Source organism: Tamandua tetradactyla, chromosome X (genome assembly GCF_023851605.1).
Source record: "Tamandua tetradactyla isolate mTamTet1 chromosome X, mTamTet1.pri, whole genome shotgun sequence".
NCBI lineage: Eukaryota > Metazoa > Chordata > Mammalia > Pilosa > Myrmecophagidae > Tamandua > Tamandua tetradactyla.
In genome coordinates, this window is record NC_135353.1 from 157,846,171 (window position 1) to 157,861,039 (window position 14,869).

A 14,869-nucleotide genomic window follows, 5' to 3' on the forward strand; every position below is an offset into this window, starting at 1 on the left:
AAATGCAAAGTGCCTGGAAAACCAATAAGCCTTCTCCCCAAAAGCATACTGGAAATAATGCTGACATATGATACTTGGCCATCAATACAGACACTTTGCTCAAACATTTGTCAGAAATGGCTGAAAAGCCTATTTACCAGCTATTTTATAGAAATAAATATATTCTCCCTTCATCTCATTTTTCTTTTTCCCCCTTGATGTCCTTTCTTCAAAGTACACTAGGCTCAAACCCACATGCAGAGACAGTGCTGGCCGGGCCCTAAGACAGAGAAACTGTTGTACCAGAGTGTGCCAAAAAGTGGGTGGAACCCATAGGGACGCCAATAACTAGCAAGTTCAATTGTTACCTGGCAGCCCACCTGCCATCAATACTTTATATAGCCACTTACTGGGCCAACAGACTCCTTGTAATTAAGGAGTCTGCGTCCATTCTTGATGTTTGTTGACAGCTTTTAGGCCTCACCTCGCCCTCTTCCCCTCCTGCCCCACCTGGGATAAGCCAGTAAGAAAGCCCAGGTGCTCCTCCCTTTGGTACTAGTGAAAAGTTCAAACCACACGCTGGAACGGCTCACCCCAGCTCTACCCTCTAACCACAATAAAAACTCCACGCCATTCTCCTTTCTTTGTTCTCTCAAACAATTTAGACCTGCTTGGGAGTCACTCTGATCTCCCCAGAAAGCCTCATTATGTGAGTAGTAAACCATTTCACACCCTCTCGATATGTGTAGTGTCATCAGCCTCAACAACCAAACCAAACATGGGGTAGGAGTCTCCCCACCTCTACAGAGTGGCTACAATATTCCCCTGGTTTCCTCAACACAACCCATGAGTCGCCAGTTAAAGCACATAACATAGCTAGTTTACCCATCTATCTCCCCTACTAGGCTTGGAAGCTCCTGAAAATCAGGGATCATAACTTATTTATCTGTTATTCCCCAAGCACAGTTCTGGGTATGTAACAGAAGCTCAATAAATATTCATTAAGTTAATGAATAAATGGGGGCTAAATAAAATTTGGGGTCTACCTAATGGGGAAACACTAGAAGCCTTTTCACTGAAGTAAGGAAAAGACACAGATGCCATTATCTCCACTAGTACTTAACACTGATTTAGAGGTATAACAATGCAATCAGACAAGAAAGAGCAATAAGAAGCAAAAGAATTGAAAAAGAACAGGCAAAACTACTTCTGTTTGCAAATTATGGCTATGTAGTATCTACATAATCCAAAGAACTAGTAGAAAAACAACTAGAAACAAGTTAGTTTAGTAACATAGCAGATCATAAAATTAACAGTAAAATGTAAATAGTCCTCATACACTTAAACAAACAGGATAAATAATAGGAGAGAAGGTCATATTTAGAGGAGTAAAAATGAAAATTAAACACCTACGTATAAGCATAAGAAATATACAAAGCTTACATGAGGAAAACCTAAAAGTAAATTTGAACAAATGAAAAGACAACATATTCTTGGATAAGAATACCTAATATCATAAAGATGTCAGTTTTCTCTCAATTAACTTATAAATTTAATGAAATTTCAACTAAAATACCAGCTTTTTTTCTGGAGCCAGACAAGTAAATTCCAAAATCCATTTGAAAGAACAAGCAAAAGTAGCCAGGAAAACCCCCAAAAATAAAATCAAAAGGTGAGATACAGAAACATATTGCACACCTCTTTAAATCAATGCAGTGTAAAAAGACATACCAAATGAAAGGAATAAGTTATCTAAAAATGGATCCAAGTGGCACCTCTCAAATCAGCAAAGTAAAGGTAACAGTTTAAATAAGTGATATTAAGCATACAGAAAAAAAAGGTCCAACCAAGTGAAGTCCAAATGGATCAAAGATCCAAATATTAAAGTGAAATTGGTTAAGTATTAGAAGAAAACAGGGTCAATTTCTTTAAAATCTAAGAATGTGGGAAAATTTTAAGCTGTGACTCAAAATCCAGATGTAATAAGAGAAAAGATAGTAAGAGAAAATACTTGTTATGCCACCCAGAACCCTGTCAGGAGTTACTTATTAACATCAATGCTGGAACCTATTTGCCTCAGTCCTATCTGATTCATGAACATGTGGTTATCATTAATCGCACTGAAAATATTGACCCGTTGGGTTTCTTTATTTATCTACTATGCCATGACAGAGAAGCTTACAAATTGCAATGCAGAGAAACCATTAAAGATCAATAACTGACACTAGCAACTGTGTCAGGATCTAGAATTCTGAAAACAAATTTGCTGTGGAAACTTTCATTTGTTCTTCAAAAGTCAAGAACACCATAGCATAAGCCCACCCTTTGTATTTTGTGGAGTTATTATTTTTTAAAACCTTCTTCCATGTAAGTAGTAAACAGGACTTTACTATCTTCATATCTCGTAATTCAATTAAAATCATTACCTTTTAAAAATAAAAAAAAGAGAAAATAAATTTGAATACCCAAAACTGAAATATTTTTCAGTGGTAGAATGCTTGCCTTCCATGTGGGAGACCAGGTTCAACTCCCGGACCATGTACTCAAAAATTTAGAAAAATAAAACATTTTATATGGAAAAATATGTCAAACCAGGAAAAATACCTGCAATTTATATCACTGGCAAAATGTTAATATACTATACATATATATAAAACTTTTATCAATAAAAACTAACCACCTTACTCAAAAAGGGCGGAGCTATGAGAATTCACAGAAAGAAATGCAAATGAATCTTAACCATATTTTTTTAATCTTAACCTTGTCCAAAAGAGATCTGTAAATTAAAATCACAGAAGTCCCACTTTTTGCCAGAGATGGCAAAAAAAAAAAAAAAAAGACCAAAGTTACATAACATACTCTGTCAACAAATTGGCAGGGAAACAGGCTCTTTCATATAATGCAGGTGGGATTACAAAATTGCACAATTTCAATAGAAGGGTGTTTTGCAACATCTAGCAAAATTACATATAGATTTACCCAGCAGTCCCACTTTCAATTTATCCAAAGTTACACTGGCAAAAATATAAAAACAACATGCCAAAGGCTAGTCACTGCAGAACCATGTGTAATAGCAAACAACTAGAAATAATCCCAATAGGGGATTGGCTTAATAAGTGATCACACATTCACACAATATACTGCTACAGACCCATAAAAGAGACTGGGGAATAGCTCCATGTACTACTATGGAGTAATCATCAAGATACATCATTAAGTGAAAAAAGGAAGGTAGAGAAAAGTATGAATAATACGTTGCCATAACATAAGAAAAAGAAGGATATAAATATATACACATATACATACATATACACATACATGAATCTGCTTTTATTTTTAAAATCAGACAGGTGAAATGTACAAAAAGATGGTCATCTCTAGGGCAAAGAAGGAATGGAAGCTAGATTTCTTTTAACATAGCTTGGGTAGACTGGACTTTAGAAGCATATAAATATTTTATGTAAGTATAAAATTCAATTTTAAAACCATAATCCCTCAAAATTGAAAGCAAAACAAATAAATCTGAAAAGAAGAACGAAGTTGGAGGATTTCCACATCCTGATTTTAAAACCTAACTACAAAACTACAGTAATTACGACAGTGCAGTACTGGCATCAGGATACACGTATGTGTATCAATGAAACAGAACTGACAGCACAGAAGTAAAACCTTGCATTTATCACTCATTTGATTTTCGACAAGGATGCCAAGACAACTAAAAGAGGGAAAGAACAGCCTTTTCAACAAATGATACTGGGACAACTAAATGCCCACCTAAAGAATGAACTTGAACCCTTACCTCACACCATATCCAAGAATTAACTCAAAATGAAAATCTAAATGTATGAGCTGACACTATAAGACTCTTAGAAGATTTGTTTAGGATGAATGTTATTATTTTGTATTTTTATGGCTAAATGAAATAAAATAAAATACAGGGTAAATGTTCGTGCCCTTGAATAGACAATGGTTTCTTAGATATGACACCAAAAGCATAAGCACCAAAAGAAAAAAATAAACTGGTTGCTATTAGTATTTAAAGCTTTTGTGCTTCAAAGGATACCATTAAGAAAATGAGGGCCGGCCACAGTGGCTCAGCAGGCAGAGTTCTCACCTGCCTGAGACCCGGGTTTGATTGCCAGTGCCTGCCCATGCAGAAGAAAATGAAAAGACAAGCCACAGACTGGAAAAAATATGTTCAAATTATATATCTGATAAGGAATGTTTGCCTAAGATACATAAAGAACTATTACAACAACTCAACAAAAAGACAACCCAACTGAAAAACAGACAAAGGTTCTGAATAGACATTGCTCTACAGAAGATGCACAAATAGTCAATTAACACATGAAAAGATGTTCAAGATCATCAGTCATCAGGGAAATGCAAATAAAAAAAACACAATTAGAGGGTACACAGGTGGTTCAGTGGTAGAATGCTCACCTTCCATGCGGGAGACCCGGGTTCGATTCCCAGACCATGCACCCAAAACAAAAAAACCATTAGATACCACTTCACTAAAATGGCTGTAATAAAAAAGACAGATCATAAGTGCTGACAAGGATGTAGATAAATTGAAACCCTCATACACTGCAGGTGGGAATGTAAAATGGTAGCAGTGCTTTGGAAAACAGTCTGGTAGTTACTCAAATGATTAAACATAGAGTTACTATATGACCTAAAATTCCACTCCTAGGTATATATATATATATATATATTCAAGAGAAATTAAAATAAATTAAAAATTTATTAATTTTTAATTTATTAAAACTTACACGCAAATATTAAAATAGCAGCATTATTCTTAACAGCCAAAAGGTGGAAACAACCCAAATATCCATTGATGAATGGATAAATAAAACGTGTGGTTTATCTATAGAATGGAATATTATTCGACAATAAAAAGAAAAGAAGTATTGACACATGCAAGACATGGATGAACCTTGAAAATACTATGCCAAGTGAAAGAAGCCAGACACAAAAGGCCATATATTGAATGATTCTATTTACATGAAAGGTCCAGAACAGGCAAATTTGAATATAGAGAAAGTAGATTAGTGCTGGCCAGGCTGTGGAGCATGGGAGGGTGGGAATGGGGGGAATAACTGCTAAGGAGTCAGTGGATTTTTGTTGGGGGAGGAAAATACTCTCAACTTAGATTGTGGTGATGCTTGTATAATTCTGTGAATATGCTAAAACAATCAAATTGTACACTTTGGATTAATTTTATGCTATATAAATTATATCTCAATAAGGATATTTAAAAGAGAGAGAGACATCAAGTAATTGCAATATTTGAGGTTCTCTTGATCAAACTAAACTTTAAAAAAGGTATTTGTAAGACAGCTGGGGAAACTGAACAATGAAGACTTGACGATATCAAGGCATTAACGTTCATTTTTATAGGTGTGTCAATGAAGTGCACTTATATTTTGAATAGAGGTCTTAGATTAGGAGTTATATACTGAAATATTTTCAAATGAATGATCTCGTGCTCGTTTTCATCTGGGGTAAGAGGAGATAGAGAAAAAACAAAATTGTTGGGAGCTGTGTGATAAGTACATAAGGGTGTGTTATATTAGTCACTGTATATTTATCTAATTTAGAATTTCTGAAAAATAAAAAGTTAAAGGAAAATAAAAGCATTCCTAACACCTACCTATTTGCATTTGGGTAAATATCTGCATACATTGTGAAGAGTCTCATTTAAACAGAAAGGTTAGCAAGTGTTAAATATGTGCAATCTGAATTTCTCCTTATTTTTTTAATCATGCTATCAACATTAATTTGTTATATCTACAATATTATGCTTCAATAAAGCCATTACCACCAATAAGTGAATGAGGTTTACATTTCTACAAGTATATTTTAATTACACACCTTATTTCATGAGAGAATAGTCTTAGCCTTACTTTAATAAATCAGGTTACAATTATCAGGGACGTCTTGCTACTCTCCAAAAATGAAGGATAACAAGAAAGTTTTATGAATTTTTCTTCCATGCTCTGCTACATAATATGTAGGCAGGCAGGAATTAAATCAATTCCTTTCAGCTTGAATTTTGCATGAGAACTGAACAGGAATACAGATTTCTGAAGACAACCCAGAAGAACTGACATGTGGACATAAAAATGCTGGCCAATTTTCCTCCTATATTTTAAATTCTCTCAGAAAAATATGGGAATAAAAACATGAGCCGAAGAAAATGAACAGGAATTTGAACCTATGAGGCATATGTAACATGCCTAAAAGGGGACCTGTGACACTGCCTGAGAAGGCCACAATGCATCCTTCTTCTCATTCTAAATAGAATTTGCATTGTTGGTAAATATAGTTTGTAAGCAAAGGTGCAAAAGTGCTTATCTTAGTGCTAAGCTCTATCACTGCAAGAAATGCTACAGTTAATAAGATGTGTAGACTCAGGAACAGGTTCCCCCAAATTCCCATTTAATCCCTTTGCAACTGGAACTTAATTTTCCCAATGGATGCATTATTGCCAACTTTTTTCCTACAGGCTTTAGAGCTGATAAGAAATTCAGTCTTAAAGGAAAACAAATTGAAACCACAGAAGACTGTAACACTCATTTTGTTTCAACCGTTTCTAAAGACATTTACTGTGAGAACAATGACCTGGGAACCCGTGTTTTCACCTGCGAATATTCATTACCTGAAATGAAGGAACTTGGGTCTGGCTGAAGGGATCTGAACTGATTGACATAATACTCTCGCTGTTCTTCTGTTATCCTCCAGGGTTCTTCTGGGTAATTACTGATGGTGTCCTGTGGTTCTCTTTCAACTGAAAAGGACTTTAAAAATGAATGAGTGAATGAATGAATGAATGAGAGAAAATGCTCAGAGACTCTGTCTTTACTGAGATGAAGCAGAAACATTGAATACCAACAAAAGTTACTATACATCATACTCATTTTTTCCTCAATAGAATAAACTTAAACACCTCATAACAAGAATATATCTAGAAATAAACCTGTTAAGGTCCAACCTCATACTCTCCAATTTTTTAATATTTCTCAAAGTTTACAGGATTGAGCATGAAATATTGAACACTTGCTGACTGTGACAACGTTTCTAATGTGATGAAGGAACAGTAAAAAAGGTCATCGCTCTTATGCTCAAGTCACCACATTTTGATCCTTTCAGAGTAGCTGAGTAGATTATGAAATAATATGGATTCTTCTTAAGCTATAAAGAATCTAGAACAGATATAACCACATGACATCCTCTTTTTATCTGAGGCATTCCAGCTGTATAAATCTGGAGCCAAAAGCTCCAATTGAAATCCCACTTCCTCATGTCCTACTTGAATGGCAAGTCAGGACCACTGAACATCTGATTTCTCATTTGTGAATCAGGGACAATATTTAGAAATATAGTTGGGTGGAGAAAACAACTATTACGATACCTCAATAAACACAGTAACAAAGAATGAATCAAACCTGCCACTAGGGGGCGAGCGAGCCAAACTGGAGGATTTAAGGGCCCAGAGAACCAGAGAAGTAGTACAGGAGAAAAAGCAATGCTGGTCAAGGGGAAAGAAGCAAAAATGGTCAAGCTGAGGGGAGGAGCCCTGGGCTTTGCTCAGTCCTCCCACCTCCTCTAAGACTAAAGGATGGTATGGGCCAAGGATCATCTTCATGAAACAGGAGAGAGGGCCTATGGGACAAAAGGAGGTGAGGAAGAAGAAAGAGGTATTACTTATCAACTTGACTGCTTTTGAGCATGTTATAAGGAATTGATAATTGGGAGGGCATTCTACCCACTGTCCCTAGAAAAGACTGCAAGCCATCTTCTCCAACCCCCAAGGCACACCCACAGCCACTCGATTATACCATTCCAGGAATTAAATCTTCCCAGGAACACCTGTCTTCTTTCTGACCATGTTCAGAGAAGGGTCTGTATAAAACTTTTAGGTTGTTCTATGACCTTGAGATGTCATCTTTTCAGTATAACATCAATTACTTAGATAGCGTAAACCATGTGCTAAGGATGATTCGGGGGGCAGGGCGAATAAGGTGAAATACTGCCTGTAGAATGGGTAGTCCCAGAAGTGCTGAGTAAGAATGTGCACAGCAAAGGGGACACTCCTCAAAGAAACCACCTGGGTCCTTTCAAATAGTCAGGAAGTTGAGAGCTTATGGTTGTTAAGCCATTAGTAACAAACATATATGACTTCTCATACTAGATGAGTTTCTATTAAATGTAAATCAAACCTTTTTTTTTTTTTTCACATGGGCAGGCACCGGGAAACGAACCCGGGTCCTCTGGCATGGCAGGCAGGCATTCTTGCCTGCTGAGCCACCGTGGCCCAAATCAAACCATTTTTAAACGTCTGGAAAATCAGTATCAGTATCTATACAGCACTTTGAAATTTACAGAGCATTTCACACATCTCTATCTCATCTGAATATGTCAAGATTTTTTTTATTAATTAAAGAAAAAAAAAGAAATTAACCCAACATTTAGAAATCATTCTATTATTCCAGCACAATAATACCTAATTGTAAAGTAATCATGTTAAAACACTGAATGAAGCTGCATCTGAGCTATAGGTTTTTTTTCTTTATTTTTTATTTTTTTTGTCTGTCTGTTTGTTTGTCTTTTTTTTGTACTATTATTATTATTTTTATTTTTTTCTCTATATTAACATTCTATATCTTTTTCTGTTGTTTTGCTAGGTCTTCTTCTAAATCGATGCAAATGTACTAAGAAATGATGATCATGCATCTATGTGATGATATTAAGAATTACTGATTGCATATGTAGAATGGAATGATTTCTATATGTCAAGATTTTTGAGAAGTAGGCATAACAGGTATCCTTATCCTTTTTCCAGATGAGGAAAGTAAGATTCAGAGGGTTTAAGGCACTTGCTCATAACTTCCAGTGAGCCCCCCAAATCAGCAAATAACTACCCTCTTTTTCATCTGTTGTTCAAAGTCAGGTGCTTGAATAAAACTGGGTCACATCTTTGTGCTACACTGTTTCAAAAATCCCTTATTGTTCTGGTAATAAACAAACAATACAAATAAAGGAAGCAAGGCAGATCCAACAGTCCATTCTGAGAGTCTGATAGACCACCCAACTTTCCAAGACCCTCCCACCAAATTCCAAAGCCATGTTCTAGTAGCACTTTCTCTGAATGAAAGCAGATATGTGACTGAGTTTTGGAAGGTGGGACACAGGGTGGAAGAACATAAGTTTGAGTCGGACTGAAGTACTGGCTGCATTATATTGTGTAGGACTCACAGAAACACTGGCCTTCTGGGTCAGCACTGACAGAAACAGCTCAAGTAAAGGAACAGGAAAATCTGGGCAGGAGCAGGAGAGACAGGAGCAAACATCTGTGTGAACAATTAAGTGGGCCGATATATTTCATGAAGCAGTTGAGATACAGATTGAAAGCTCTGTCCCACCACATCACAGCAAGTGAAGGCATGGAAATCCAAGCTGGCTGTCGATCTACTGCATTCCCTGGTTCTGATATGGAAGCTACTACTGCCCTAGAAAATGCCCCAGGACCCTTCCCTCCTGCTAATTAACCTGTCATATGTATTCGTTGTTTTTAATGCTATCCTGTTTGTTCTTTCTCCAATCCTATAACCACTGGCTCGCTCTACTTTCTCTCCCACATCACCATACTTCTGAGTGGCTTTAGAGGCCTCTTAGCAAGCCTTTTATTTTTTAAATATTTTTATTCACACACCAAACAGTCCACCCAAAGTATACAATCAATAGCTCACGTAGTTGTATATTCATCACCATTATCATTTTTAGAACATTTTCATCACCCCAGAAAAAAAAACAAACCATATATCCCACTCATCACTCCCCCCTCACTGACCACTAGTATTACAATCTACCCAATTTCTTTTGTACCACTTATCCACCTCCCCATCATTTATTTTTTTGTCCTTATTTTTTACTCATCTATCCATACCCAGGATAAAGGGCATGCCAACCACTAGGTTTTTATAATCACATGGTCATACTGTAAAATCTATATAGCTATACAATCATCTTCAAGAGTCAAGGCTACTGGAACACAGTTCAACAGTTTCAGGAACTTCCCTCTAGCCACTCCAATACACCATAAGCTAAAAAAGGGGTATCTCCATATATAATGCATAAGAATAACCTCCAGGATAACCTCTTGACTTTGTTTGAAATCACTCAGCCACTGAAACTTTGTCTCATTTCTCTCTTTCCCCATTGGTCAAGAAGGCTTTCTCAATCCCATGATGCCAGGTTCCAGCTCGTCCCTGGGAGTCATGCCCCACGTTGCCAGGGAGATTTACACCCCTGGGAGTCATGTCCCACGTAGTGGGGGGGGGGGGTGTCAGTGAGTTCACCTGCTGAGTTGGCTTAGAGAGAGACCATATCTGAGCAAGGAAAGCGGTTCTCTAGGGGTGACTACTAGGCATAATTATAAGAGGCTCAGCTTCTCACAGGCTTAGCTTCTCCTTTGCAGGAATAAGTTTCAGAGGGGTGAATCCAAAGATCAAGGGCTCAACCTATTGAATTGGTTGTCTCCATTGCTTGTGAGCATATCAGGAATCCCCCAGATAGGGAAGCTGAATTATTTCCTCCTTTGTCCCCAGTCCCCCCAAGGGGACTTTGCAAATACTTTTTATTCTCTGCTCAAATTATTTTGGGATATATCACGGCATCACACAAATCTGTACGAACCAAGAGGATCTAACTCCCTATTCAAGATTCCATGTAATTGTGGTGTTTGAATAAACTGACTATACAAGTTTACACGCTACCAAAAGAAAATATGCTACCAAAAATATAAATTTTGCACAAAATAAATATCTCTTCCTTTGGTCTCACAAAGAAATTGAAGTTTTAAAATATAGACCATATAATCCTTTACCCTGTATTCTGATTTACCTTAGTCCTATCCAGATCAACTTCAGTCATATCTCTAGTTGAAGTATGATAACTTTCTCAACTCTTTTAACAGTTGTTGTATGGGTCAATGCTGACTTTCACAGCTTCAGAGCTCTGACTCTGAGTCTTAGGTGTCACATAAATACCTGAAGTTTCAGCAAACAACCAGATTATACACAAATAGCTCAGCATCTCAGAATTTAGAAATAAAAATACAACTCCAGAATAGATGTGACTGCTGTAAAAGCTTACAATCTTAGAACCTTTACAATAGGCCCCAACCTAATAACTCATGTTCTCGACTTCAATTCTTTGAGTTTATATTTTACAGATAGTCCATATCAGTGAGGCATATTTGTCTTTTACTTTGTGACATTTCATTCAACTTACAGTTCTTAAGGTTCATTCACCCAGTTGCATGTGCCACAATCTTAGCAAGCCTCCTCCAGATTCGCTCTTGGCAGGCTTCTGCTTATCCACATGCTTACTCCACAACAATCATATTTGTATCTCCTTCCCAGAATATTCTCATGATCCCAGCCTACTGAATTCCTACCCATTCCTCAAGTCCCACTGGTCCACTGGCTCTCCAATGTCCCCGCCATGTCCCAGACACCACAGAAAGCACTGCCCAACTCATAGATTTGTGACAAGTGTGGGCTCTGGCAGACATGTATGGACCATATGGCCCACCCCACCCGTGGTCCCACCTGATTAAGTCAGAATAAGGGTGGGGTGGACACAAAGTACTGGCCTTTGGGATGCTCTGGCATGGTGTGGTGGTCCAAAGCCAGGCCCCCACCTAAAAACCTGTAACAGACCTACTCTAGCCAAGGACAAAGGTTAAGAAAGTAAACAATCTCCATGGAGGGGGAAGAATGTAACTATGGATGTAAAAACAGCATTAATTGTATCTTAGTCTTAAATGATAATCTTAGTAAAACATCAGATCTTAGGCTCCTTAAATGACTATACTAGAGATCCATACCATATGGAATATCTTTGTTCTGAAATCATATGATTGCCTCATGCATTTCTGTTCTCTTTGTAAGCGGTAACATCCAGATGGCTGCTACCAGAAAACTTCTCCTGTTCCCAAGTCCCAATACACCCATGTCCACTTCTGTGCCTGGTGTATTTTTCGGTCTTGCCCAGTCACACCCTCCCATGCTCTGCATGAGCTCAGTCTAGGCCCAAATAGACACAAGGTAGGGGACATCCTTGCTCTCAGGGAATACGTGTTAAGAAATACAAAGATAAACAAGCAGACCCTGAAGAGATGCATACTGTGGCCATGATGTAGAGTTTGGGCCAGGGGAGACTCAAAGTTATTAGAGAACCAGAACCAAGGCTAAGTGGAGCCTGTGAGGTAGGCAGAGCAGCGGGTAAGGATGGCTGTTGGCAGCTGAATGATAAATGGACAGCAAGGCCAACACAAGGCAGTTAGGCAAGACCCTTAAAAGCAGAACAAGCATGAATAATCAAGGACACTCCTGAGGACAACTGCGCCACTCTTTGACTCTGGTTTCTTGGATTTCCATGAGAATCCAAATCCTCCTCCCTTTCAAGAAAACACAGCCTGGCAAGGAGCATGCCTGCTCTTTAAAACCAAAAAGGCCTTACGACAAAGAGAGCAGGCAGGTGAACATTGTATAACCAAAAAGTAATACGGTCCTACCACTGGCTTGCACTAAATGTGTTCCTCTACCCCCATCTCCTTCCCCTTGCTTCTTACTTTATGTTTTAAATTGATTCACTAAACCAAGGGATTTGAGTATCTTTTAAAAAATGATGACACTCTATTAGAAATATGGCTAATACCACACAGTTCTGACATTTAAAGTGTCTTACATATCTTAAATATCTCTACCCAGGTTCAACCTGGGGAGCTAAAAACATATCCTATATTCCTTTATTCAATATACAGTCCCTGGCAGGTACATCAGAAGTATGAAAAAGGAGTTCAAGGTCCACATACTACCAAGTTCTAGGAAGTTCAGTGGTATGTCTTATATTGAAAGAAATCGGGAAACACTGCCCCATGCTGTTCTTAGTGAAAGAAATTCTATGAGTCCATTTCCTATTTTAAAGTATGAGAGCTATCAAAAGAAGTCCCTGTCTATCTTCCTGTGGTTCAACCACGGTTGGAACTACACGGGGAGTTCTGAAGTTCCTCATCCATCAAGTGACTATTTCAGGGAGAGATAAGGACACATGAAAGGGGAAGATCACATAACCACATACCTTTAAGCTGAACTCTTCCCCAACAATGCCGATCCACTACAAGAAGCAGAATTATTTGAACTTCACTGCATAAATAGTGACCCGCTCATTCATTCATTCAACAGATAATTATTGAACACCAGAAGATAGTGCAGACACTTGTCACCAGGGATATGGATTTTTCTTCCCAGGAAGCCCAGAGTTCAGTGAGGGAAAAAGACCAACAAGCACTCTCACAACCATAAGGTTAGTGCTAGAAGAAGGGGTACTCTAGAGCTCTGCTACTTGATGTGCAGTCCTTTGGACTACCCACGGTAGCATCACCTGGGAACTTGGTAAAACTACGAAACCTCATAATTAGTGAATCAGAAGCTCTGAGAATGGGGCACAGCAATCTTATCAGGCCCTCCCTGTGATGAGAAGCACATGCAAGATAGAGAAGCCATGCAACATGTAGGGCAAGGGAGGCAAAAGGAACAGTATTTACAGACACCAAAAAATGAGCAAATGTCCATCTCCTGAACAGAGCTGATAGGCTACATGTAAACAGGATAGGCTTACAGAACAGACAGGAGCTTAGTGGAGTTGCCCAAAGATGAACAAGGTGGAAAACAGGGCCCAGACTGTAAAGGTTAAAGTATACCAGGTTCAAGTGTTTGAACTGTATCTAGAAAACAATAGGGAGCCACAGATAAGTCTTAGGCAGAGCAATAATCGTATTCGAGTTACTAAAATATCACTTGTAAATATATATATTCAATTATTACACACGATAGAGATTTTTGTGAGGAGACACTTAGATAAATTAAATGAGATGCTTCAAGTTAAGCACCTAAATCTAAAGACCAAACCCAAAAAGTAAACACCAAAAGCCAAAACCATCATCCTACCTCCCCATCGAGTCTTCCACGTTCTGCCATTGTGCTTAGCATTAATATCGGTTCCTGAGCATGGCTCCCGGCGCCCTTGGTGCCCTTGGTGCTTCTTCCTGAGCATGGCTCCCAGGGCCCCTGCTGACCGCTTCAGCTGCACACTATCTTCCTGCTTCTCTCTCTTGACCCCCTGGTCATGTGGAGCTGCCAAGCGTTGGTTAGTGTATTCTGGGTGGAAACCTTACTCTTTATCCCTGCTTCTGCCGTTTTGATTTTTCTTTCATCTCCATTCAAATCTGTTTTTTTTTTCATTAACATGAATGTGGGTTTTCTAATATTTTCTTGAATATGAAACGTTTCCATTTTATCATTCTTTAAAAAGTCATTTATCACTCATTCATTCATTTAAGAGAAGTGGGCAACGAATGTGACCTGGTTATTCCATATCTTTCTGGAATGTTCTGTGTATATACAAGCAAATACAAGTATTCTTGTATATAACACATGCAATGTATGTTTACCTGATTTTAGGGAGACAGGTTTCGCAAATCATATATTCTTCCAGTCAGGCCTTACTATAAAAAATATTATCTTTTCATTTAAGCAGCAACAAAACTCATTTTTTGAACCCTAAACATACGTGTGTTGTGATGTTTTGTTCTCTTCCTGGAGGGGAATAAATATAAGTCTTCTAGTCTTCTGAGGCAAAGTCTCAGTACTCACTATTCTTCTTACTTCAAAGATCAAGTAATGACAGAGTTTAGAGATCTCTACCACCCTGCCATTCTCATTCAGGGTTTTGGCTATATTTTTGGTAGACATTTTCTAATGGGCAGTTAGAGGAGGGGGTGTTAGACATTACTAGCCAACCACCGTGTTAATCT

At 38.0% G+C, this 14,869-nt stretch overlaps 1 protein-coding gene across 3 annotated transcripts in view; it reads right to left on the bottom strand.

Moving 5' to 3' along the window:
- REPS2 (RALBP1 associated Eps domain containing 2) overlaps positions 1-14,869 on the bottom strand; it is a 240,313-nt gene that overhangs the window by 112,369 nt on the left and 113,075 nt on the right. For all 3 annotated transcript variants that reach the window (XM_077145368.1, XM_077145371.1, XM_077145369.1), the window contains exon 6: positions 6,647-6,785. In XM_077145368.1, coding sequence (XP_077001483.1) covers positions 6,647-6,785 — 139 coding nt within the window. The remainder of the gene's footprint in view (positions 1-6,646; positions 6,786-14,869) is intronic.